The sequence below is a fragment of the Eublepharis macularius genome, chromosome 14, assembly GCF_028583425.1.
Source record: "Eublepharis macularius isolate TG4126 chromosome 14, MPM_Emac_v1.0, whole genome shotgun sequence".
Lineage (NCBI taxonomy): Eukaryota > Metazoa > Chordata > Lepidosauria > Squamata > Eublepharidae > Eublepharis > Eublepharis macularius.
The window spans coordinates 5,769,252-5,797,176 of record NC_072803.1 but is presented as its reverse complement, the minus strand read 5'-3'; the positions used below and the strand labels follow the sequence as shown (position 1 = coordinate 5,797,176).

The 27,925-nt window shown below is 44.4% G+C and overlaps 1 protein-coding gene across 1 annotated transcript in view; it reads right to left on the bottom strand.

The window, feature by feature from the left end:
- Nucleotides 1–27,925, bottom strand: part of CBL (Cbl proto-oncogene) — a 61,368-nt gene that overhangs the window by 13,665 nt on the left and 19,778 nt on the right. The window contains exons 3-5 of the mRNA XM_054997649.1: nt 2,603–2,749; nt 1,610–1,766; nt 768–889 (exon numbers count right to left, since the gene is read on the bottom strand). Coding sequence (XP_054853624.1) covers nt 768–889; nt 1,610–1,766; nt 2,603–2,749 — 426 coding nt within the window. The remainder of the gene's footprint in view (nt 1–767; nt 890–1,609; nt 1,767–2,602; nt 2,750–27,925) is intronic.

Below are 27,925 nucleotides of genomic sequence, written 5' to 3'. Positions count from 1 at the left end.
AGAAAGAAGTTTTTTACTCCCTTTCTCACAATACAAGAACTCGTGGGCACTCAATGAAATTGCTGAGCAGTTGGGTTAGAACAGATAAAAGGAAGTACTTCTTCACCCAAAGAGCGATTAACACATGGAATTCACTGCCACAGGAGGTGGTGGCAGCTTCAAGCATAGACAGCTTCAAGAGGGGATTGGATAAACGTATGCCGCAGAGGTTCATCAGTGGCTATTAGCCACAAGGTATAGATGGAACTCTCTGTCTAGGGCAGTGATGCTCCGTATTCTTGGTGTTTGGAGGGGGGCAATCAGTGGGAGGGCTTCTAGTGTCCTTTCCCCACTGGCAGACCTCCTGATGACACCTGGTTTTTTGGCCACTGTGTGACACGGAGTGTTCGACTGGATGGGCCACTGGCCTGATCCAACATGGCTTCTCTTATGTTCTTAACTGTGCATTCTGTCATCCTGAAGTGGGAAGGAAAGACAAGGAGTCACTACAGTCATAGTGCTGTACAGCATACAGCACTATGGAGAAAACCCACGGCTGACCATCCTTACTTCAATATTCTTACTCGAGCTCTCTGTAGCAACAACACAGCGTATTATATTGACCTTCCATGACAAAACCTTTTGGCTGAGAGGTGAATTAGAAATCTTTTAAATGCATAACGAACATTGATCACACCACTACTACATTTAACTTTCTTTAACACATCATGGATAGTACATGATGCATCCTCAAGACAGCAAAAGGGATTTGGCCTTCAGACACTCACCTGCCAGGCTTATGAATGAATTTCTGAAGCCGCGCTTTGACCTCATCGTACGTCAAGAATGCCATGTAACCTGGGTGAGTCACTGCTAGGCTATTCCAATTCCTGAGCAAAGATGACCAGGGCTGAAGACAAAGAGCACCATCACTAACTAGTCATTAACAGGGAAACGGGCTTTCCCCCACCCCTCTCAAGAAAGTCTAAACGAAGCTTAAATCACCCAGTTAGGCCTCCTCAGTTACTTCCCATCCAACCAGGCCCCATGTATCATTACTGAGTAGTCCAGTTCAACTGGCCTCACTAACAAAGAAACGTGTATAGACTTTGAGAGTATAAAAATATGGTGCAGTTTTCTACAAGCTGACTGTAGGTTACTATCTTCCTCTCATTTATATTCACAAGCGTATTGAGTGGGATATTCCCTTTTTGTATTACAGAACAGAGGCTGCATGACTCCTAGTTTACCCAACATGAGTTACGATTCAGCTGGGATTTGAGCTCACAGTGAATCTCAGCCACTGGAGCACAAGAACTCTGACAAACACTACCCACAGTTTCACAACACTTTTTGTCAAAGCTACCCACGGCACTGTGGTCTTGTGTCAGTATTTAAATCTCATACTTCTAGAAGTCTAAAATGGTAGACCAACAGGTCAGCACCATTGTTCTAGACTCCCAGACTAGGAGAGGACGGAGCTGGTTTGGGGGCAGCATGCATATGCCTATTGGCCCGCCATAAAACAAACAATAGCACTGGCAAATAACAGTACTTTGGAATAAGAACGCTATTTCATTTGTTAAGTTACACCTCCGTTTTTAAGCAAGGCACATTCTTCTCCTCTTACCTGGAACAGACGTGTAAAGATATCAAATTCAAACACTGAAATGTAATCGTTGCACGTCAAGTCAATTGTTGATTTCAATGCCATTGCCTCTAGGCCTGAACTTATCGGATGCACTTCATGTAGGGCCTGACGAAACGTCTTCCAGGGGACAATGGTTCTGGCAGGGAACAAAGAAACAGCTGACCAATCCAAGGCGCAAGTGGCCGAGAAACAACATTTTCTGCCACATGTTCCATGTGCACAGAAGGATTCACAGCCAGGAGGGAAGGAGGGAAAGCAAATGCAAACTTAGCTCATCCCTAGGAACAAGATTTTTTGTCTCAGAGAAACAGTCTCCAACTACACTTAAATTAATCTCTCCAGACAACCATCTAGTGTTGTGACAGTTAATTCCCCCATCTGCCTACAACAGAAAATATAAAGTCCTGATCCACTAGGAATGTGACCTGTGGAACTGCTAAAAATGTTAATATGGAGGAACTGCTAAAAATGATGATTGATATGTGGAACTGACTGTTAACATGGAGTTCTCTGCAAATAATATGCAGTGTTAAAATTAATAAAAGTGAAAGAGTGCCATAGCCTTGCACTCCTATCATTTAACACAATGCACTGCAAGAAAGTGGACTGGACTATATGGTTAGAACCAGTTTGATGTAGTGGTTAAGAGCAGCAAGACTCTAATCTGGAGAGCCGGGTTTGATTCCCCACTCCTCCACTTGAAGCCAGCTGGGTAACCTTGGGTCAGTCACAGCTCTTCCAGAGCTCTCTCAGCCCCACCCACCTCACAGGGTGATTGTCGTGAGGGTAATAATAACAACACACTTTGTAAACCGTTCTGAGTGAGTGTTGAGTTGTCCTGAAGGTATATAAATTGAATGTTGTTGTTGTTATTAACCATTCCCTTCAGTTTTACCAAAAGCCATGCTAGCACTAGCCCGGATTAAAAGAAAAAGACTTGCCAGATCTTGAGCAGAAGATTTCTCTACTTACTTTTCCCCAAACGCTTTCCTCCAGAACTCCGCTGCATCAGCCTTTGTGATCCGGAATGTGTCTCCCTGGAAGAGTCCGCTTGGGAAAATGCCTTTCAGCTCTGCTAGCATATGGCTGAAGATCAGGGATAATTTTGTAAGGTTGCGCCTGCAAGATCACAAATGCACATCTGCCTTAAAACATGAAGCAAGGAACCACTGGGAATGTGTCAATGCACACAGACACACACACACACACACACAAGAGAAGTAGGAGGGAACCAGGCAAAGTAGAATTTTCAGTTGCATTTGGCGAGACTTCTTTGTAAAACTGAAACCTTGGTCTCAGTACAGGCCAACACAGAGCTTGCTTAACTTTGCCTTACAAAACCCTTACAGGCAAGAATTTTAGATATGAAACAGAAAAATCACATTCATGATTTAACGACCAATGTAACATTGAATTGTTAACAATTAACTTCCATAAAACGAAAATCGTGCGCTTCTGCAGCCCTCTTAGGAAATATACCTGGAATATGAAAGGAAATGTTATTGACCAAGTTAAGAATTTTCAATATTTAGGTATAACTTTGTCCTATAATGCCAAATTTTCAGCACATTTATCCTCATCGGCTACTTCGGCTGAGAGAAGTGCAAATGCTATCCTCAAACTATTTAGAAGGAAAGGCACTGGCTTCCTTCCTATGGCCTTAAAAGTTTATCAGGCAAAATCTTTGGCCCAACTTTTATATGGCTCACAAATTGGACTTTCTGCCAACTTTAAGATCCTTGAAACAGTCCAATCAAAATTTCTTAGATCTTTATTCGGTGCTCCTAAGAGTATATCTAATGTAATACTTAGACAAGAGGCAGGATTACCCAGAGTTGAATTAAAAGCCTGGGAACAGGCAATATTCCTCTGGTTGAAAATCCACTATAACCCAAAAGGAATGCTAACCCATCTCCTAGCTGCAGACCCCTATCCACCCTGGTTTACATAAATTTTTAACAAGATCAAGCAAATTGGCCTAAACCCTGAAGATCTCTTTAATGGAACCCTGAACAGGGCAAAAACAGCTATTACTCAGAGGCTTCTTGACATTGAACTACAAAATGAAGAAGCTCTGCTTCCCAAGAACTACAGATGTTTAAAATCTTGGTCCAATTTTTCAGCTGCCCCATACCTGTCCAGTATTACCCATGAGTCTTACAGATGGGCATTTTCTAAAGCCCGGTTTGAGGCAATGCCTTCAGCTGTATTGTACGGTAAATTCTTGCAGACACCAATGCATGAGCGCCTATGCCCATGCAAGTCCAACATGGTGGAATCTGTTACCCACATACTCTTATTTTGTGAATTCTATTGTGAAGAGCGGTCCCGCCTCATATTACCTCTCTTGTCTAGATTTAACCCTCTGCAATCCTATCTGGATTTTAGACCAGAAATCCTGCGTAAATTTCTTCTAGAAGATTCTCAGAGCTCAGTAACGTACGCTGTGGCCAAATTCTGTTCTCTAGCTATCAGAAAACGTAAACTTCTTTTAGTGGAAAATGTAATATAACTTTTTATTTCTATTATGGTTATTTTATTTTAACTTTTATCCCTTTTATATCCTTGATCTTTTTGTAATTTAGTATTTATCTATTATCTGGAACTGAACTGTTTTATACTGCTGGCTTTTGCTGCAATAAATTGAATGAATGAATGAAGGATTATGCAGGAATTCTGTGATTAAGCTAAAATACAAAAGCACTCCTCAGTCCATCACTGTTATTTGGTCACTTTTTCCTCCTATGATACCAGTTTCTGTACATTTTAAAATGTAGTCACACTTCATTAGAAGAATAATCCAGGTTCATCTTCGTTCTTCTGTGCCTCCACACATGGGACTGCGCAGGCGCAGGCCAGCCGCCGGAGAATTTTCCATAGCTTCTATAGCTCCGAAGGGGCCGTTTGTCGCGCGCCTCAGCGACCGTTTTCCCGCCCAAACGGTCACGTGCTCCTCCAGCGACCAACGGCCCCTTCCCTCAGTTATCTTCTTGCCGCCGCTTGGAGAGAACGTTAGCTTCGTTGCTCTGCGCTTATTGCTTGTTATTGATCCTCTGGTTTTTGGACATCGGTTTGGACTTCGGACTTCGCTTTTGGATCTGATTTGGACGGTATTTGAATTCAGTATTTTACGACTCGGACTGGTTGACCTCTCTAATTGCGCGCCCCTGAAGATGGCCTCTAAGGCGCTCTTCAAGCGTTGCCTGAAGTGCCGCACTAAAATGGCACAGACCGATGGCCACGACCTATGCCATTTTTGTCTGGGGGAGACCCACAATGTGACCGCCTGCAAAATCTGCCAGGGGTTCACGAATAAGACCCGTCAGGATCGGCAGGCCCGGCTGAATTCCTCCCTCTGGAAAGCGGTCATGTCAACAGCAACACCGCTGCCCTCCCCCAAGGCTGGTCCAAGCCCCTCTGTCGGAGGGTGCTCGAGAGCGGGTTCGGTGGCCTCCGATCGGTCCGCACGCCCCGCAAGTGCCGCGGCGTCGGGAGCAACCTCTCCAGCGCAGGGTTCGGCGCGGCCGCCCCGAAGCGCTTCTTCCACCGCGTCGGAGCCGAGAGCTGCCGCCTCGGGACCGAAGATCGTGGTTCCGAGCCCTCGGTCGGAACCGACGGCTGGGTCGATTCCGGTGGCTAAGCCGCGCTCGTCGTCATCCAGGGCTGCGTCGGTACCGAGATCTTCTTCAGAGCCACCGGCTAAGAAGAAGAAGACCAAACACCGTCATCGTTCTCCACGCTCGGTTCCGACGGAGGAGGTCATCCTGATACCGCGTACACCATCTCCTCATCTGGGCTCTCCGGTTCCGGAGGATGTGTCGGACCCGGGCGCGTTCGAGATCGTACCATCTGCACCTTCTCCGGTAGCTGATCCAGGCCCGCCTCCGAGTCACCGGGATCGGTCGTCTTCTGATCACCGCTCACCAGCAGCTGCTTCCAGTCATGAGCGGCGTCGGTCCGAAGAGGGGAGTGTCGGTTCCATGCGCTCGTTGGCCTCCCGTCATCGTCAAGCTTCGGATCTGCCTCCCGCTTTCCATTGCCACTGGGAAGGGGCTCCTGGTTTCGCATACTCGGAACCGAGGCCCTCGACCTCTAGGCAGGCATGGTTCCCTCCGCCGGCCCGGGGAGAGGAATCGCACAGTTCCGAAGGGGAGGACATCGGCAGCGTCGGAGATTACGGTTCCGAGTCCTGTTCCGAGCCTTCGCCGGACGACAACGTGGCGCCGAGCAGTAGTTCTCCGTATGAAGATTTGAGAATCTACGCGGATCAGATGGCTCGGATGGCTCAAGCCTTAGAAATGGACATCTCCTCAGCCGTCCCCCAAACCAAGGACAAGCTGCTCAGGAGGGTCTATGCGGACAATCCTGCAACCATCGGCTTCCCCATGCTTGAAGGGATAGAGGAGATTGTCGAGAAGGTCTGGAAGGTGCCCTGTGACCAACCTGCCACCTCGAGGAGGATTGAGCAGCTTTACAAGATTAAACAGGGCACCTGGCCGTCGTTGTTGAAACACCCTCCGCCTTCATCGCTCGTCACGGAAGAGTTCCAGTCTCGCCGCTCTGGAGCACCCTCAGCGCCACCTGACAAGGAGGGAAGGAAGCTGGATGCCCTGGGTAGACGGCAGTATTCCATCGCGTCCCTAGGACTAAGGATTGCCAACTACCAGACGATTATGGCTGGGTACCAGCTCTACCTCTGGGAAAAGTTGGCATCCTATGTTGGCAACCTCCCTCCTGAACAGAAGGCAGTGGTGTCGCTCCTGCAGACGGAAGCTGTCCGCTTGTCGAAACAACAGCTGAATGCAGGGAGCCATGCGGCCGACACGGCAGCTCGTGGGATGACTTCCGCTTTCGTCCTCCGACGCCACTCATGGCTGCGGTCTACGGCCCTTTCCCAGGAAGTGCGGTCCCGGGTAGAAGGCCTACCTTTCGAAGGGGAATCACTGTTCTCCGCGTCGACCGATGAGGCCTTAAAGAAAAAGAAAGAGGACAGGCAGACAGCACGGTCCTTGGGCCTAGCTCCCACGGACAAACCCGCCTACAAGCCACGGTACGCTCCCAGGTATGGTCCTTACCACTACCAGGGCAGGTACCAGCAGCAGCGGCCGAGTTACCAACCGTTCCCGGCTTATCAGCAGCGACACTACCCTCCTCAGCAGCAGCCCAGGAGGCGTAGGCCATTCAAACCTCGTTCCTCGCAGCCTCCAGCCCAGCAGAAGGAGCAACAGGGCCCTGGGAGGCAGTACTGACGGGTCAACCCAGCCGTACCACCGAACTTCTCAGACAGACTGAGGCCATTCCTCTCGGAGTGGGAGTCAATAACATCTGACTCATGGGTCTTAACTATTGTTGAGAAGGGGTACGGGCTGGAATTCATTGAACTGCCGAGATGCGGTTCACCGTTGACCGCTGTCAATAACACTATGGCCGAGCTGGACACTGAAATAACATCGCTCTTGGCCAAGGGGGCTATAGAGGAAGTGCCCTATGAAGGCTCTGTGAAGGGGTTCTTCTCCAGGTTCTTCCTAGTCCCCAAAAAGGACGGGGGGTTGCGTCCCATTCTGGACTTACAAGGCCTTAATGCCTTTTTGAGGGTGACTAAATTTAAAATGGTAACGTTGGCAACTGTGATTGCCCTGCTCAGGAAGGGGGATTGGTTTGCGGTCCTGGATCTGAAGGACGCATATTTTCATGTGGGGATACGTGCGGAACACAGGAAATACCTGAGCTTCGTCTACCGGCAAAGGGTCTTCCAGTACAAGGTGCTCCCCTTTGGCCTGTCCACTGCCCCACGGGTGTTCACTAAATGTGTTGCTCCTGTGGTCTCCTTCCTTCGGGAGCAGGGTTGTTCAATCTTCCCCTACCTTGATGACTGGCTCATCGTGGCTGAGTCTGAGCCCAGATTAGTCCAGGACATTGATCTGGTGCTTACCACATGCGACCGATTGGGCCTCGTGGTTAATCTGGAAAAATCTAAATTGGTCCCCAGTCGCACGGTCTCCTACATTGGTGCACTTATGGACTCTGTGGAGGGTAAGGCTCTGCTCCCCCAGGAGAGGGCTAGGTCCCTAAGGGGTCTTGTGTCCATGTTCAAGAGGAACCGTTTTCAACCGGTACACACTATCCAGTGCTTACTGGGCCATATGGCTGCTGCCACTTCTGTAATCCCCCTCGCCAGGTTGCATTTGCGGCCTCTCCAGAACTGGTTTGTACGAAGGTATGATGCCTTTCGGCACCCTCCGTCCCTCAAGCTCTCCGTTCCTAGGAACGTACTGTCCTCGCTGGATTGGTGGTTGTCTGAGGGCAATTTGTTTGGAGGTTTCCCTTTCGGTTATCAACATCCTGACATCACGGTGACCACTGATGCCTCTCTGCTGGGATGGGGGGCTTACTGTGGGGATGTCTGTGTCCAGGACGTCTGGACTGAAAGTGAAAAGGCGCTCCATATCAATGTTTTGGAACTAAGAGCCATTCGTTTTGCGTTTGTGTCCCTTACAGCTCTGCTGCAAAATCGTCACGTGTTGGTACAGACAGACAACACCACTGCCATGTACTACGTGAACCAGCAAGGGGGCACAGCGTCCATGACTCTCTGTCGGGAAGCCACGCTCACCTGGCAGTGGGCAGTCAAGAATGGCGTCACTCTGCGAGCCATACATGTGGCTGGGTCAGACAACGCTCGGGCGGACGCCCTGAGCAGGGTTCTGTTGTTAGACCACGAATGGGAGCTAAACGACGGGTGCATTGGGCTGATATTCCAGATGTGGGGTCACCCGGTTATAGATGTGTTCGCTACTGCGGCGAACGCCAAAGCCCAGACGTTCTGTTCCTGAGCAGGGAGCGACCCGCTCTCTATTGGGGATGCCTTCCTGTTTACATGGAACCGGGGGTTGCATTACATGTTTCCGCCCTCCCCCTTGATAGCCAAGGTCCTGTGCAAAATAGAGGAGGACAGGACAGACTGCATCCTAGTGGCCCCATTTTGGCCGAGGCAAGTCTGGTTCCCAAGGCTCCTGCAGCTATCTCAGCGGACCTATGTGAGGCTGCCCCCTTGGCAGGATCTTTTGAAGAACGGGGACATTCTTCACCACGACCCCGGGAAGCTGCATCTGGCAGCTTGGCGGATCGTCCCTCCTCGTTAAATTTTTCTACGCAGGTGGAACGGGTCCTCCTGAATGCCCACAAGCCATCTACCCGGCGCTCTTACGAGGCCAAGTGGCGGAGGTTTGAGACCTGGGCACGTGAGAAAGGGGTGGTGCCTACGGATAGCTCCCTAGGGCTGATTTTTGATTATTTGTGCCTCCTGAGGGACCAGGGATTAAGGGTTACCTCCCTCAAGGTTCACCTGGCAGCTATCTCTTCTACCCACTCTCGAGTTGATGGTAGCACGGTTTTTTCCCACCCAAAGTCCCGCCAGTTCCTTAAGGGAATGTTCAACCTCTACCCACCAGTGTCACCTCCTGTACCACAATGGTCACTGTCTTTGGTGCTGGCACGGCTAATGTTGCCTCCCTTCGAGCCTTTGGTGACCTGCCCCTTGGACCTGCTATCGTACAAGGTGGCATTCCTAGTGGCTATAACCTCTGCCAGGAGGGTCAGTGAGCTCTCTGCGCTAAGGTCTGACCCCCCCTTCCTTTTATTCCATCCCAATAGGGTGGTATTGCGTCCCTGCCTGGGCTTCCTGCCTAAGGTGGTGTCCACTTTTCATCTGTCGCAGGAGATATCGCTTCCTGCATTCTTTCCTCACCCCTCTTCCAAGGGGGAAAAGGTGCTGCACACTCTGGATTTGAAGAGGGCGCTAGCTTTCTATCTGGACAGGACAAAGGGCTTCCGAAAGTGTCCTCACCTGTTCGTGTGTTTTGGGGCCAAGGACAAGGGCAATAGGGCTTCCTCGCAGACTCTGTCCAGGTGGATTGTGACGGCCATTAGTAAGGCCTATTCCCTGGCTGGGGCGAGTTGCCCGCTGCAGGTTAGGGCCCATTCCATGCGGTCCCAGGCTGCCTCTTCGGCTCTCCTCCGGGGGGTTCCGTTGGCTAGCATCTGTAGGGCAGCCACCTGGTCCACTGCTGACACCTTTGTCAGGCATTATGCTGTGGATGTGGATACAGGGCGAGATGTGGCTGTGGCCAGGGCTGTATTGCATTCCCTTTTTTCCTAAGGGGTTCTGGGATGCTACGCTATGATGCTACAATTTTGTAGTTGTATGTTTTATATGTATATATGCTTATATATATTTATTGAATATATCCTTATACAAGTGGTGTATATATGGGAGTATATTGTATATATGTGTTATTTTTGTATGTATATTTGTGTATAGTTATATGTTGTTTACACTTGTTGATGGTTCTTGTGTGATACAATAAAATTGTGTTGGACTTCACCCCACCTTCCTTATTGTGTGAAGCTTGGTACACTCCCATGTGTGGAGGCACAGAAGAACGAAGATGAAAACAGGGTTGACATACCTGTAACTTATGTTCATCGAGTTCTTCTGTGCTGACACACAACCCTCCCTCCTACCCCGCTGTGAATTCCAATGCACAATGCTGTGTGGGCTATAACAAATATTGGTGTCTATGCAGGTTGTGGCTATGTGTATTGGTTAAGCGGCGGCAAGGAGAACTGAGGGAAGGGGCCGTTGGTCGCTGGAGGAGCACGTGACCGTTTGGGCGGGAAAACGGTCGCTGAGGCGCGCGACAAACGGCCCCTTCGGAGCTATAGAAGCTATGGAAAATTCTCCGGCGGCTGGCCTGCGCCTGCGCAGTCCCATGTGTGTCAGCACAGAAGAACTCGATGAACATAAGTTACAGGTATGTCAACCCTGTTTTATCATTTCATACTAACTGGTGGCTGGCCAAGCAGAGGAAACATACAGGCGCATTCAGGGTTTCACAGGAAGAAAGGGTGCACAGAGGAAGGCCTTTTCATTTCCCCAAATCTACAGTCAGTGAAAGGAAAGGGAGACAAAGGAAGCCTGTAGAATGAGAAATTCTGGAAATAAGTTGATTGTTTGGCTGGGATTTTTGTATGAAGGCCACAAAGTTTCCAGATTTCAAACCAGCAGGAACCGTATTTATTTGTGTGCTTCATTTATACTCCACTTTTCTCCCCAGTGGGGACCTAAAGTGGCTCACGCTGTTCCCAATGTGGTCCTCACAACAACCCTGTGAGGTAGGTTAGGCTAAAAGTGTATGACTGGCCCAAAGTCATCCAGGAAGCTTCCATGCCACAGTGGGGATTTGAACCTGGGTCTCCCAGATCTCAGTCTGACACTAACCACTACACAACACAGGCTATATATTATCTACCTAGTTTTTTGACAGCGGAAGCAAAGCCAGGCAACAGTATCCTTTGCAAGGAAACTTTTTACCCACTTCCTTATTCTGTTTATCCAAGCTCAAAATACTTGAAGATCCAGTGTGTGGATGTTGACATCTATGTATACATATCTCCTTTTCCAATGTCCCCTCCAACTATGAAAGTCATTCTGTATGTATAAAACAGATTTCTATAATAAAAGCAAGCATCTAGGATCCAAACGCTGGGAGAGGTGGTTTTAATCAAGAAACAAAGCTGTGTATGCATCATGCAGCTTGTAAAAACTGAAACAAAAAAAATCATATAACACACACCAACACCACACACACACACTACAGGTCCACATTCCCTTCCCATCAATGGACTCGTCACCAGCTGTATATAAGCTGCTGATGTTCCATGCCCATTACTGATAATGGGAGCAGAGAGGGGGCATATAGCATTTGTTTTCTGTGCCTAGCTTGCATAATCTCCATTGCTGGTCTACCGTTTGTGTCTAATATCTTAAAGCTCTGCGCCATTTTAACCAAAAATTTCTATGAGACAATTAAAGAGGTTCATCTTGGTTGATACATGTTAAGTTTTTTGGCAAGCAAGCAAAAGCTAATTCCCAAGCTAATGCCACTGAAATGCTGAAGTCCCCCACCCTACACAATTATTTGACCTGCTTTCTCTACCAATGACAAAACGGCCCATAACATTTAAGAATACATGAAGAGCTCTACTAGATGAGACTGGCGGTCCATTTAGTCCAGCAACCTCTCTCACAAAGCAGCCAACCAGTCAGTCACCCTGAAGGGCCAACAAACATGGCACAGAAGCAAAGGCCTTCTGCTGATGCCTCCTCCCAGCAGGGGCTTTCAGGAGTTTGTTGCTCCCTTTTCTCACTATTGCTGGTAGCCACAGACCTCTCCTCCACTATCTAACTCCCCTTCAAACCCTCAATGCTTGTGGCTATCACTATATGTCCACCGTCAGTGAATTCTAAAATTTAATTGCTCATTGAGCAAAGTAGCATATCCTTTTGTGTGTCTTGTGCTGATTGCCCATCAACTTCATTGGATGCCCTCGAGTTCTAGTTTTATGGGAGAGGAAGAAAATACTTTCTGTTCCCACTATTGCTATCTCATGCATAATTATATAAACCTCTTCATGTTTTCCCCTCGGCCATCTTTTTTCTAGACTGAAAAGTCCCAGACTCTTTAGCCTTTCCTTATAGGAAATTGCTCCAATCCCTTAATCATCTTAGTTGCCCTCTTCTGGAATTTTCCCAGCATTGCAATATCCTTTTTGAGTTACAGAAACCAGAACTGCACACGGTATTCCAAATGAGGCGGCACCATAGCTCTATACAATTGCACTCTGCCTAGCTCTCCACCATTTTAATATCTGCTTATGATTGAAAGAAATCATAATGCCTTAACTAATGAGCTTCATGCCGCAGTAAGCCAGCTGCCAACAGGGAAAAACATTGCCAGCTCCTGCCCGGGAGACTGGAATGCACATGCCATGTGAATGGAATACCAAGTGATTAGGTGTTATTGACTCTGACCCACCCAAGCCGCAGAATGTGCAATTCTTTCACTTGAAAGGCGCTTGAGACAACTCCCCTCGGACATTCCAATCTCCTTTCTTCCCACTGATCACAACTCCAGCTAAAACCCTATCCCTCAATCTAGGGTCATCAATCAGCTCTGATAAGTTTAAGTTCTTCCTGGGTACATTCAATCACAACTCTAAATTCATCAGCCATCTCCAGAGGCACTTAATTAAATGTACAGTTTCTTTGTCAGGCAAGCTAACTCCTTTATCCCGCCCCAGCATGCCAATCAAAGTTACTCAAGTCTTTTGTCCATCCCAGGAGACAACCACTTAGGCCTTTGTTTCACAGGCTGAAGTCACCTTCCAGCCCCAGGGCACATTTTGCCCTATAAGTGGCTTTGCCCTAGCCAAATTTTACACGCTTACTCAGATCCAAGCGCTCTGCCCTCAGAATCCCTCTGAATCTGAGCTCCTGGTCAAGAATGCTGGCCATTTCAAGCCTTCTTCCTCTGCAGACCTTTCTACTCCTCTGATTGGTAATTATCACCCGAAAATCCTGCAATCTATTCCCACTTTCCCCGCTGTTTTCCTAGGAATCTTGCGTGCTTGCAAGCTGCCTCTTGCTGTGTAACACCCACCTCTTGTTAAGTTTCCTCAGGGAAGGGACCTGGTAAAAACGGGTGAAGGATCTCCCTTGAATTAAGTTTGCTCCCCCCACCCCCACTTTCTTTACACAAAACTTTCATTACTTGTTAATGTCTACTATGATTTACCAATGTAATGTTCCAAGTCTCACTTTTGTTGATGCTACTGTCTGCCTCATTTCAAAACCTCAGCTTATCACAAGGATTTTGCAAACAAAATGTGAAAAGCTCTAGTATGCCACTGCCTGCAGATCAGAGCAAAGTCTTCTGAAGATACCACCCTGCAAACAGGAAAAATTAGCACATGCACATTCTCTGCAGTGACTCTCACGTTATGCTAAAAGGGAGCAAGCCAAGGCCTCATGGACTAGCCTGGTGGTAGCAAGGTGATAATGGTCATATATCTTAAGGGATTGGCTCAGATCTGGTTAAGAACAGCACAGACCCAAAAGACAGGGAAAGCAACACAAGGGCAAGGAAGGTAGAAAAATAAGCAGAACTGGGTGAGCTGAGTAAGAGTGGGAGCGGATAAGAGTGGAAAGCAGAGGCAGAATGTGGCAATTCTTTCTAGGTTCAGGTGGATAGCTGTGTTGCTCTGCAGCAGAACAGCAAGATCTGAGTCCATTAGCACCTTGACCAACCAGATTTTCAGGATATTAGCTTTCAAGAGCTTAAGGGAGCTTTAACTCTTGAAAGCTTATACCCTAAAAATCTTTCTTGTTGGTCTTTAAGGTGCTACTAGCCTCAAATCTATTTATTTCTAGAAAGTCATATACGGACCTTGAGGTTTCAAATAACCAGGCACGTGGTCCCCCAAAACTCTAAAATCCCATGGTTATATTACAAGCTTCACTGTAGTGTACAGGTAATGCTGTTTATTAGTTTCTTCAGAATATGCAAGTGTTTATGAATGAAAAAAGAAGCCTGAAAGGTAAAGTCATCTTACAAAAGTGTAATTTGTTAAGTGTTTGAATATTCTATTGAAAATGCATCAGTAAAAGCATATCAATGAAGCTAAGGCTTCTAAATGATTTTCCTTTCATTCTGTACACCACACCATGATTATTTATTTATAAGGTTTATATCCTGCCATTCTACCTTTAAAACATACCTAAGAGGGCTAACCTAAAATACAACGGCAGTAAAAATATCTAATTACATATCAGTAAAAACATAGACAATGCTTTATAGCATCAGTCAGCTTTCTACTGATTTCAGCATTTTTTCCCCTACAGGTTAAATCCAGACTGATTGGACTAGGCAGAATGGGAATTCTTGACAAAGATATTCCAACAGAATAAATACCATGGATAGTTCTGTGATATGCTGCTCATAACAATGGTGAGTATTTCTGGGTACTCAATCTCCTACTTCCTAGCCTGAATAACCCAGGAGAGCCTGATCTCATCAGATCTCAGAAGCTCAGCCTTGGTCTCTTGCCATGAAAACCCCATTAGGGGTCACCAAAGTATTTCATTTTTCAGTCTAATATTTTGGTAGGCAGCCATGGTGGTCTGTAGTAGAATAGCAGCATTTTAGTTCAGTGGCACCTTAGACATCATCAAGATTTTCAGAGTGTAAGCTTTCCAAAGTTAGAGCTCCCTTCTTCAGACATAAGTAGGAATGGATCCATTCCTATTCATGTCTGAAGAAGGGAGCTCTGATTTCCGAAAGCTTACACTCTGAAAATCTTGTTAGTTACTAAGGTACCGCTGGAATAAAATGCTTCCAATCTCATACCTGACATTGGGTTCTTAAATGAAACAGACATTGGCTGTAACCTGGCACAGACAAATGCAATGTCGAATCCATCTTCTGGTCCATTTATAGACCATTTTGGCCCAGTTACCATGATGGATGTTGACAGGATCCTAGGATCTGTGAAGTACACTACTTGTGCTCTGGATCCTTGTCCATCCTGGTTGCTAAAATCATGTAAGGATTCCAATAGCAAATCACTGATGTCCATCACAGACTCAGGATGCCTTCCCTCAAAAAGGTTGTTATCTATCCACTACTTTGAAAAAATGGGGTGGAAAGTGACATGGTATAGCCCGATCCTGTCAGATTTCAGGAGCTAAGCAGTGTCAGTACTTGGATACAGGACCACCAAGGAAGACTCTGCAGAGGAAGGCAATGGCAAACCACTTCTGCTTTTCACTTGCCTGGAAACCCCTAGCTGGGGTTTCCATAAATCAGATACATATGTACATACTTTAAAAACCATCCCTACAGAAAAAAATGATATAATCAATTATTGCCCAGTCTATAATCAGTCATTTCTGGGCAAGGTAACTGAGAGAGCAATGACTGACCAATTCCAGGACTTCTTGGTTAACTCATCTGTACTGTATACGGGACTATGAGACGGAGAGGGTGCTAGTGGCTTGTTGAGGATCTCTGTCTGAATCCAGACAAAGGTCATGCCTCTATGTTGCACTTACCGGATTTATCTGCAGCCTCTGATACAGTGGATCGTGCCATTTGAAGGCAGAAGCAGGTATCATGGGGACGTGTTTTGGATTCGTTTAAACTGTTCCTTACAGTCTCAAAAAGTTGCTGCAAGAGACCAGTTATTGTGAGTTTAACATTTGTGCTGTGGGTTCCTCAGGCACACACTATCCTCATGCTACTTAATCGCTTTGAATAGCCTTGAGGAGAAATCATTTGTAGTTTTGGGACAGGATGCCGATGACAGACACTCAGCTTTTTATCGGAATCTCCTGGCGATGCTGTAGAGGTCTTGAGCAACTGCCTTGTCTGCTGCTGTTAAATGGCTAAGAGTGAACTAGTTGAAAGTGTGTCCTGAAGAGATGGGAAGCCTGAGATCTTGAAGGATGTTGTGCTCCCCACTGTTGGTTTGGTTTGGTTGTCCCTTGTTGACTCAATTAAAAATAATAGAGGTATATTATAATGGAATGGTTCAGTAAGATGCTTTAATAAAAGTAACAGGACTGTGGACTATATACTACTGTGCATCATATATATTATATGTATGCTGTTAGGTTTTATCTTGTTCAGTGCATTTTCTATTTAACATAGTATCATTATCTGCATTATTTAACACATCATGTCTAATACTTATGCTTCATTTCCAGATTTCTGTAATCCTAGTCCTATTTCATTACTTAGTAGATGCCTCATGCTACCGACTGGTTTGATTCCCACTGTGTAACCTGCCTTGAGCCTCAGTGAGAAAGGCAGACTATAAATAACACAAATAAATAAATAAATAGGAGCCTCCTCTAACGGGGCATAAGAATTAGGAAAGCTAAAGCATCTTTTCCACTCATCTCTTCCCAAACTCGTTTGTAATGCAGTGAAGGTAGGTACAATCAAGAGGCATGCTATCGGCTCCAACAGGAGCTACACGGACTATGTCTCCCACTTCTGTTTTTTCTGTTGATATTACTGGGCTGGGTTCAGTAAGGCATCACCCTTTTTGCTTCCCTACATGAAGGCTACAGCCCTGCCATGGTCTAGATTCCTCAGTTTACTTTAATCTGTTTGCAGGTCTGCATGAGGGAAGAGAATATGGCCGAATCCACACTTCCCTACCTTCCGCTTTTCATGTGCATTAATCGCGCTGGATTCTATCCCGCAATGTCCCTTCTCTTACTGCCACTGCCTCGCACTATACTTTGTCCATATCCCTGGTAGAATCGTGCAATACGGGGTGGGTTTAGATCCGACGTCGCCAATGATATCACATTCATTTTTTTAATTTTTTTCATCAGATTTCTGCTATAGCGTTTTTTTGCTAAATTACTATGGTGAGGCCACACCCCTATGATGCCTGTGATTGGTTAAAGTTATTCTATGCCTTCTTCTTTGAAATCCATTGGACCATTATTCTGGCGGGCTAATTTGAACTGATATTTAAGGTGAGGGTGATCCAAACTCTCCAAACGGGCAGACTAATTATTTGACGCTCGAATGTAATGTTAGAATGACGGATTTCTGCTATAACAGTAAATCTCACAGTTTAAAAAAAAAAAAATTAACAGCCACCGATATTTCTGACTGTTCAGCATCCTAAAAATGACATGGAAATGACGCCACCCCTTGATGTCTCCACGGGGATTTTGGAGCACCCCAATTAAGATTCATGGCCGGGATTGTGCAACAATGCTGGGAAAGTCCCCTTTTAAAAAAAGGGGGAAAGGGCGGGTAGGCATGCATGCTGCGGAGAGAGTGGAAAAGCTTGATAATTGCACGGCAAAGAGGGATGGTGTTCTGGAAAGGCTGCAAACACGGAAGTGGGGTGGTTTGAAGGGGGCGGTCTCCTTGTGAAACGCTTCTATTTGTCCACATCCACAGTGAGAACCACGCAAGAGAAGCGTTTGAACGCATGACAAATTCGTCTGAGGCGCAACGCAAAAGACGCGAGAGAATGGCGGGATGGAGGTAAGAGTATGTGAACAGCCCTCTGAGAAGCGAACAATGGGCGGGGAAAAAGCGGAAAACTTGAGACGTGTGGATTTGGCCTGTGTTGCTCAAAGGGAAAACTGTTCCAGTTGTGCCACATACTCTGTATTTGCTCCTTATTAGGATCACAACACTAGTCTGAAAAACCTGAAACTACAGAAACCCAACAGAATGCCTACCCACCACTGTAGAATTAAAAAATGGCCAAAACAAAAAAAAATCTCCTACAGGCTGGGAAATGGTAAACTCTCAGAGCTTAAAAACACAAAGCACAATTCAAATCCAAGACTGGAACAGTCACTAAAATAAAGCTGAACAAGAAGTAGCTTCTAAACACTATCCTCAATAAATTTTTTGAGGACGACAGCTGTTCAAAGCACATTTTGGAAGGCTTGCAGATTTGAGAGAACCCACAATTAAACAGATTTCCAACATCTCAAGCCAGGATCTCTTTGGGTGCACCATCCATTTCTGGAGGGATTTCAAATATACCAAGTGGATCACATTTTTTAAAAAAAAAAACGAAAATTGAAGCATAGCTGTTTTGCAAAGCTGTTGCAAGCCCACTGGCAGCTTCTTTAGAAGTCTGGAAAGGGAAGTGATCTCTTGCCTCACTGGACTCTGCTGATGGAAAGTGGTTTGTTTTTTTTCCAGGAAACTGAAGTAATTATAACTGAGTGACATGATTACCCAAGCTAACTCTTTACTGGTTACTCTCAGGTGCTTAAGCAGCATAAATTCAAACACTACTTGCAACAAGGACATCAAGTTATCTCATACACAAGCATGAAGAAAAGCTAAAAACCCTGCATAACAATTTTATGTGCCTGTGGGTGGCAGGCAGGGTATTAATGCATTCTGCAAAGGGACCATTCAGGGCAACGAACAAGGATGCGGTCTTCCCTAACTGGGAATACAGTACATGTTTAAAAGCATATACCATATATTCATACCATATATTTCTACATAAGCATAGTTGTTCAAGTAAATGATGTCTACTTTTAAGCTACCAAGCAAAAAACACCCATGAACCAGCCAACCTCTGCACAAAAGAATAAATGGACACAAATCTGACATGAGAAATGGCAACATCCAGAAACCAGTGGGAGAACACTTCAATCTACCAGGTCATTGTTGCTGCTTCAGACAGGGGGAGTACATCAGCCAGGAGTAATCCAAAACAGTAGTGAAAATGTGGAGTGCTAGAAAAAATTATGAGTGTCAAGTCACTCAAGTACAGTCTTGTAATTTGATGTGGGTCAGAAACAATATGTAAAACATCTTCCACATTTGAACGCTTCACACAATACCTTCAAGAAACTGACATCTACATTTTTAATTAGTCTCCATATCCTGAGAACAAGACCTCCTTCATGAACATGCTTACAATGAAAATAAATCCATTCACTGACAACACAAGCTTGTAGGGGGGCACTCGGAAAAATCTAACTTTCTCACGTAAGGAACACCTCCACAATGTTTTAGTATATAAAATTTCTACAGATGCAGACATAAAAACTTGAAAGTAACCACCCCGGATCAGACCAACGACCTCGTCCAGCATCCTTTGGGCTACTCAGATGCTACAGGGAAGCCCACAAACTGGGTCCTCTGGCCATAGCCGCCTTCTGCAGACTGCTCTGCTCACAGCCCCAGCAGAGGTATTCTGCCTCTGAATCTGGAGGTCCAATTTAGCTGCCATGGTTAAACAGCCAATAATAGATCTACCCTCCGTAACTTCATCCAATCTGCTTTTAAATCCACCTAAGTCAGTGATCATTACCGTATCTCATAGCAGTGAATTCCACAGGCCAGCTATCATGTAAAGCCTTGAGGTATTACTGAGCTCTTCCTCACCAACCTCCTCTTGTGCATACTCATTTACTGCCAGCCCCCTCGGCCATCTCCACACTGAAGGCCTATTTCAACTTGTTGCTGTGGCTGTTTTCAACCCTGGAGCCTCCCCCCTTCACCTGTCAAACATTTCACCCTCTTCTGGGTCCAGTTCCTTGGCAAAGTGTTTAGCAAAACGAGCATCATAGCTTCATCCTGCACCCTCTCCACTATCTGACTGTCCTTGCCCAATTACGCATACTCATTGCTAATCTCAAGTCTCCCCTATGTAGCCTACCTCGACAAACATGCTGATATCTTTGCGTTCTGCACACCAAAGCTGGAAACTGGCACTATTTTTAGTAATGAATGTAACTTTTTAACATGTTTGTGTCTATCATGCATCTAAAACCACAGTGACCTTTTCTCATCTTGAATACAGACTATATTTGGATTGGTTAGAAGGTTTAACTTTCACATCCCTCCCCTCACCTCCCCCCCTGCTTTTTTTTTTTAATAGAAAGAGAAGGACTAGCACATAGTTTGGCATTAAGCACAGGAGTAACATCAGGGCAGATTTTGATTTGCATATTTTTCTTTATGCAGAAGACCTTGTGCATGAGCAGGATGGGTGAGGGAGTACGCAGAAAGCAACATCCAGGACATGCAGGGCGTGAGGTACATTCTACTAAACATTTATCTAACATGAATGGTCCATTAGGTGTTTAGTTAAGGCATCTGCAGTCCAGAAGTGGCAGCTCCTTGGGGCATTATGAAGACTGTCTATATTTTCATTCAGCATAAGGTAGTACAGCACTACGTGTTCTTCTGCCGTGATTTCTGGGTTGAGAGCCATGCTTCTGAGGGCAGAAGTGTTCTTTCCAAATCCTGTAACACGGGGGTTTTAATAATTTGTTCATTTTTAATTACTGCTATGCCTCTCGAGGTCTCTGCAGAGGAGGCACTGACGTTTCCTAAATAACCACCACCCCACCATTCTGTTCAATGCCATCAACTAGTGGTTCTGTGCCATTCTTTTCCTTTAACTACCATTGCTTTTTCTTCCTGGAAGTCACATGGGCAATCCAGCCAGTTGGGGATCAAACAGCAGACAGAAGGACGCTGTATTGCTAAACAGACAAACTGGACTACTGGTGTCATTGAGGGCAACCACAGATAAATGAGAACAAGGCCAATGCCTCCAAACAGCAGCATGCTTCCAAGTTATCACCATTCAAATTCCCCCTCCAGCCAAAGATTACTGATGAGGAAGGGAAAGGGTTCTTTTCCATAACTACATAAAATGTTCACTCCCCTCCCCCCCGAAAACCAGTGAGTACTTTGAGCTCACTCCTAAAGTAAAACACATGTAGTAAACAAGCAGCGGATGTGAGACAGAGGGCATAGTGTCCTCCTTAAATCCTGTGCTTTCTGCTCTGGCTTTGCAGTGTCCAATCTTATAATATTCAAGTATCAACAACCTTCTGTAGCCATCATATTTTGATCAGGTAACAGAATTAAAAACAGATAATAAGCCACACCAGATCCAGTTCTGAGGACTCTGGATGGGTATTGTCCTCTACTGTCTCCCTCCTCCATGTTGTGGTTGTACTACTTCCTTCCTCTCTCTTCACTGTTTTGGCTCCATGCATCTTCCAGGAAGTCAGCAGGTCAATCAAGTACTTCCAGTCATACCCAACTATGCACTGCAGCCTTGACATGGGCCCCCACTTCCTCTAGTTCGGCTTTCTGATGCCGAGCCCCTTTGACCTGTAGCAAGCCGTTTCTTTCCTGCTTCCTGTTAGCTGGTCGAAAAGCATTCTTCCATTGTAAGAGTCTGTCTTGCAGAAGTCAAAGTGACATTTTAACCTCTTTCATTTTTCTTTGCACCAATAAACCTCCTTTAAAATCACATTGAGACAATGTCACATATCCAGACTACCTATAGGACGTAACAAAAAGTCCTCCCTTGAAAGAATGGTTCTTAGAACAGCTTTTTCTTACTTGCAGTACTTAGAGCTAACTGAATGAACTTGGTAATTGCATATTTCAGTTTCAGCAGAAAGAATCTGCACCAGAACTAATTTATGCATCTGTCTAACACAACACAAGACTGATTTCTAATGTCCTGTACAAAATGAAGCCTCAAACTAACAACTATAGCAAAAACAAGATTGTGTGTACTTTTTCCAGGCAACAGAATAAATGCATTACTTAGGATAGGTCAGAGGATACAACATCCTTAGTTTATTTTTAAAAGTCCATAAAGTCCAAGAACTAAAAGGCTTTCAAGTATAGATGCACAGGGAAATCTTCCAAAGATCAGTTGGTGAGCTTCAATATCCTGTATAGTTTGTTTCCCCTTCACATAACAGACAAAATTACGCATAATAATGCAATGTTGCCTAATTTGCATAATGTATACAAGTTAAGTTCTTTTGGGCACAGAACGACCATGACATCATAAATTTGTTGTCCCTTGTGCAGATAACAAAAGTTGCAAAATGGGGACACAAATGGACCCCCGTATTCGACAGACTCCAGATATACAGAAAATGTGATTCTTTAAAGTAACTGGAAGAGAACAAAGCCCATAAAAATCACCCTGATGAGGAATGACGATGTTTAGAGGCAACAGAATGTTCACAGCAGCTGAGCATCAGTTAAAGGAAAAAAGTAAAGGAGGGAAAATAGGAAGGAACCTGCTCATGTTCCGGATACATAATCTTGCAAAAGACCATTTTAGGGAGTGGGGTGCCACATCCGAGTTGTTTATCCCTTACATGACAGTACCTTGTGGGCCCCCAAGCCAATCCCTATTTCTCCTAGTAAAGTGAGTTGTCTCTTATGGTAAATAAACCTGTACAACAGAGCCACCAGCAGACCAAGGCAAGAGTTTCCACGTTGTTGGGGGACTTGCCAGGTACACAGAGAAACATGACCCAAGTCTGCAACATTCTGTTGTGGTTCTCTGCCTGTATTATACAAAGGGCCCGAAGTAAGGGGATCTATGTTTTCCATAATAAGCAAGGTTTGTGATGGTCAAAATCCCAGAGTACTGCTCTGAGAATACAGGGAGGAGTTAGTGTAGTTTATATATGTAACAACTGATCCAGCAGGAAAAATATTTTTGTCATATAGCAATTTTCCAGTTAACATTAGAATTAAGTTTGTAATTATTATTTCAGTACTGATCATAAAAACCATGCTTTACCATCCCTACCGATCATAAAAACCATGCTTTACCTTCCCTATTACTATTTTAAAAATGTAACATTAATACTGAATATAATTTTTAGACATAATTACATAAAAACCAACAGGCTTAGACTAATTGATCCTATGTCTAGAAAGGTTACAAGAAAGCCAATCCCTGATCTATTATTCACAAACTGAGAGAATGCTGGAAGAATCTGATCTTCTATAAATACTAAGTTTTATTAATGGATTGAAAGACATATGAGGCTCCTGGAAGTACAAACATCCTCTTTAAAAATATAACAAGTCTGCTTCCTTGTTTACATTCTGTGAGGAAGACTGTCAAATGTACCTGGGAACAGCTTGTATATGCAAATTTTTCTGTACAAGCACCGTTGACTCAATCATCAAGACAGATGATGAGAAATCAGAATTTGACTCTCACTGAAAGGCAATGTAATGCATTTTCTCATTAAAGGACTATTATGTTGGGGAAACAGGACGTACAAAATTGGGGGGAGTTAAAGCCACATTTTTCTGACTCCAGGAAGAACACGAGCATTTTTATATTTTAATGGAAAAGCTCAAGATTTCTCCAAGTATGATCAATGAAAACCTTCAATGGCTTTGCGTTCAGTTACGCTTGATCTGAGAAACAAAAAAAAGTCTTGACACATCTTAAAGACTAAGAGTCAAACCGCACGAGACAAAATACACCTGAATAATGCTCGAATTATACTCAAATACACTCTAATTACAAAATACACTTGAATTACCTGTGAAATTCAATTCTATTTTGTCTTGTGTAGTGAGATCCTAACAGCCCAGGTTCTTGCCCACAAAAGGGTACACATTAATACATTTGCTACTCTTTAAGATGCCACTAGATCACTGCTAATTTTTGCTGCAATCGGCAAAAATGGAACAATACAGGAAGTTGTGTCAGAAGAGTTGTGTTTGGAGAAGCCAGGCTGGCAAGGCACTGAAGACTCAAAGTGTATGGCAAGGGAAAAGGTAGAAAAAATCATTTTCACCATCAGTTTTTCTAAGCATCAGCAGGGATTGGAGCAAGAGATGCCACAATTCTAAGTCTTGCAGAAATTTCTTTTTTCAAGTGACAAATTAATTCTACAGTAAAACAGTGTGGCCTTAACTGTATAGATCTGAGAACTTAGACTCATGTGCCAAAAATCAACCCAAATTAGTCCCAATAAGAGCCCAAGGAACTTCCATCTCCCTATCTTGTGCTCTTCTCAACTGAGCATGTTCTGACAAATCATGCAAGAGTCTAGCCATAGAAAAAATAAACAGAAGTCACAAATTCTGCTCCCCACCAAAGCTCTGAAAATTGGCTGTGTACAATTACTTTAGACCCGATGAACGAAGAGCAGCATCCACCTCTAAGTAATTTACTCTTTTGAGGTGTGGTAAAACATTGCTAGCATTTTGAAAGTTTTACACACACACACACACACACACACACATAGGCCACCCTTTCCATCTCCAAACTTCCTTTTTTATGCTAAAATGTTCCAGACATTTCAGCTCTGCCAATTAGACTCCAATACAGAGAGGCATCTTGCTCAGCAAGAAAGACTCAAGAGCCAAAATCAGATTTGTATTTATGTACACAATTTATTTGCACTGCAGTCTGTCTTGGGCTGTCCTTGAAGACAATTCAGAAGCTTCAGCGGGTGCAAAATGCAACAGCTTGAGGAAGCTGAAGTAGGTCCCCATTTCCTTATTTGCTAGTTCCTAGTTCCTTATTTGCAAATCCAACTACAAACCACCTCCTCAACATGAGAGCATTTCACATTTGGTGGACCAAGCTTATTTCAGGGTGCACAGCTTTATAAAGTATCCTATTTGTGGGTAGACTCATGAACTAGGAACTAGCTCAGGAACTAGGAAGTATGAATGAGGACCCAGGAACCAGCTTCTGCCTAACTGGGATGGGCTACCCACCAAAAACATAGCAGTGCGGCTATGACTGCACCCCTGTTCTTTTCCAGACAGAGTTTGGACCTGTAGTATGCACAGGCCAAATATACATCCCATCTTAACAGCAATGAACTGGAGTTTCTCAATTGTTGGATATTCCTCAGCTATTATTTATTTATTTTATTTATTTATTTCAAATTTGTATTCCGCCCTCCCCGCTTTGCTTTGTTACTTCACTGTGCAATCACTGAACTATGTTTTTAAAATGCATGCTGTGAAATCTGGCAGGGGCATCCTAGAAAGATCTCACTAATCTCCTAAGAAGAGTGCCTCAGAGGTTGCATGTTGTAGGCCATACGTGCCATGTTCCACTGAGGCAGATGAATCGCTGCACTACATTCTTATCATCGCAGGATATTCCAAGTAAGCAGAAACTGTCATGCTCAGATCAGTTAAACTGACCCTCGAAAATAAGTGCTGAATGGCCAAGCTTAAACATCCTATGTCAACATTTATAAACTTAGTGCAGCTTCACAGACTGCTTCACACAGTAATCAGCTTTTAAAAATAGATACACAACGGAACTACTTTCGACTAAACTTTCAACACAGGAAGTGAATGAAATTCCACTTAGCTCTTACTGACAGCAGCATAAGTCACCTCCCAGAGAAATAAAGAGCACCCAATGTACAAAATGAAACGTGCATTGTCTTTTGCTTACTAGGAGGGAAATTATCCAGACAGATTTTAGAGGCATCAAATTCTATGGCCATTCTATGCCTGTCTGCAGAGTCAGCTAGCATTACATTGATTTTGTGGACTGATTCACCAAGGCAATAGCATGAATCGGGAAGCCAACATAACCAGATGCAAGCAATCTAAACCTGCAAGCAAGAAAACAGAAGTTCAGCTCAGACACACAATGCCCTCAAACACTTCTACTTAGTTACTATGAAAGGTTGATTATGCAGGTAAAGCAATTGTAAATCCCCCCCCACACACACACACACACCGGTACTTTTTAACACTGGTCATATGTGATATTTTTGTTCTGTGACTAGAATAAGACAGCCTATAATTATTTGTTACTTCTTTACAGTAGGATTTTAACACATCTGCAAAGGAATCTTGAATTATACATATTAATAAAACATGGTATTTAGAATTATGGCAGTAGGTCACAATGTTACCTTCCATTGCAGCAAATAGAATTCATGAAATATAATGCAATCATTCAAGCCTTCCGTGCCTAAAGAAAGAGCCAGCGAGATGTAGTGGTTAGACTGAACTACAGACTAGGAGGCACCGAGACCTAGATTCAAATTCCCACTGTTATGAAGCCCACTAGGTGATGTTGGGCCAATCATGTTCTTTCAGTTAAACCTACTTCATGGGGCTTTTGTGATGACAAAATAGAGGAGGGGAAATTATGCGCTATACATTGCACTGAGGTCCTTTGAGAAAGGATAAAATTAAAATCTACTAAAAAAAAGTATTCTCTCTGTACAAAAATGTGGTATAATATCTGGATCTGAGTGTAGCTGATCAGAAGTTTAGGAATAAAAACTCTAAAACATCATTGCACATTCAGTTGTGGCTGTTTATGTTCTATAGTTGGAACAAAAAAAATTCAAGTCCATACACGTCAATGTTTTTGAAACGGCTCAATTCCACAAGCATACTGTATAAAATATGCATCTGTTCCCTAAAGCACTTCCAACTAGAGATCTGCTAAGTACTTCAGAAGTTTTTCTGAGCTGAATATTTATGATGTACTGATTTCAACAAAGCATTTAGGAGACTGCACAGAAGATGTATCACATTAAGAAACATTCACAGTTTCCTAGATCACTTGACAGCCTGCAGGTAACGGCCAAACTAGAAATGCAGATTTTTAAAGAGTTTGGTCTGGGTTCCCTGTAGCCACAACAGCAGCTCTGGGAAATGGCCACTAAAAAATAAAGGTCAGCCCTAACAGGCTTAGAACACCGCAGTAGGGGGCTCCTGCCTTCCCCCCAAGCTGTTTTTCTATGTCTAAAAAGCACTTGGAGGAATGATTTCTCCATTTCTGCTGCTCACTGTGAGCTATTCTGTGTGCACAGACTATTCCCCACCCCAGCACTATTTCGATACGGGAAAACAGCTGCGGGGAGCAGGAGCCCTTCCTCTCCCAATGGTGACATTCTGAGGCCAAACAGGATCTCCTTTATTCTTTAACAGATATTCCCCATAGTTTCACCTGGGGAGAAACCTCTTCTAAAACAATGGTGGTTATATGACATGGGCATGCTTTGAATTGTTTATTTGTCAGTAAATTATCACAGAATTAATCAACTGAAACTCCTATGGGATACTGACAAAAATATATATTTAACGAAATGACAGACTTAATTTGAAAACCTTCACAACACTACTGTTTCAGTCACGTCACAGAGAAAGAGGATGCTGGAAGCTACCTAGTTAAGATGTGTGATGCACCACCTCAAATTACTGCACAGCCCCTCAATGCCCTTTTACCAGAGATTAATACAAAAGAATATCATCAATAGCTGAACAATATTACAATGATAAAAAGTCCTCTGATGAGTCATCTAATCTATCTATAATATGAATCCATTAAAGTCCTAAAAAGCTAAAATTAAATTTCTAGGATTAAAAAAAATGTATGTTAGATATTTATACCCCACTTTTCTCCCCAGTGGGGATCCAAAGTGGCTTACAATGTTATTCTCCCCAATAAGAAAACTTCAATCATCTAAAGTACACAGATCTGGAAGCATGTGACGACTCCTGTGTTAATAATTCATGTACTGGCTCAGATGTAGAAATGCTGGTGCCAAAATGGTCTCAAGTCCAAAAAGTAGTATCACAACTACACCACACCACAGCAATCCAAGATTCTGAACTGTGAAGATGAGGAGCAAGGAATTGGGGAAGAAGGCTGTACAGTGGCTTTTAAATGTGTGCGTGTGTGTGCATGTGGCTCGCTGTGTACACAAGACCAAATATTCATATAAGGGGGCATCTGGACTATGGTCAGTATGCCTATTCTTATACGCCAACATGAGACTTGATCCACACAAGAGCCCAGTGGGAATTTGGAAAGAAGGTTGATGTTTGTGCAAACACTATTGTAAGGGCTAAACCTGATGAGATGCTGGGAGTTCCATGAACAGCATTCTCAGTACTTAAAATTTAATGTTCAGGCATCTGGGTATCCCAACTTTCATGGAGACCATGGGAAGCCCCCACCCCCATTCTTCTCTGTTCTGAAACTGAGTCACTATTTGACCTGTTTGATTGCTCCAAGAAGGCAAACAGCACTGCCCAAGGCCATTATAGTTCAGGAAAACAGCCCAGGGGGAAGACTTAAACCCCACCTCTTCTT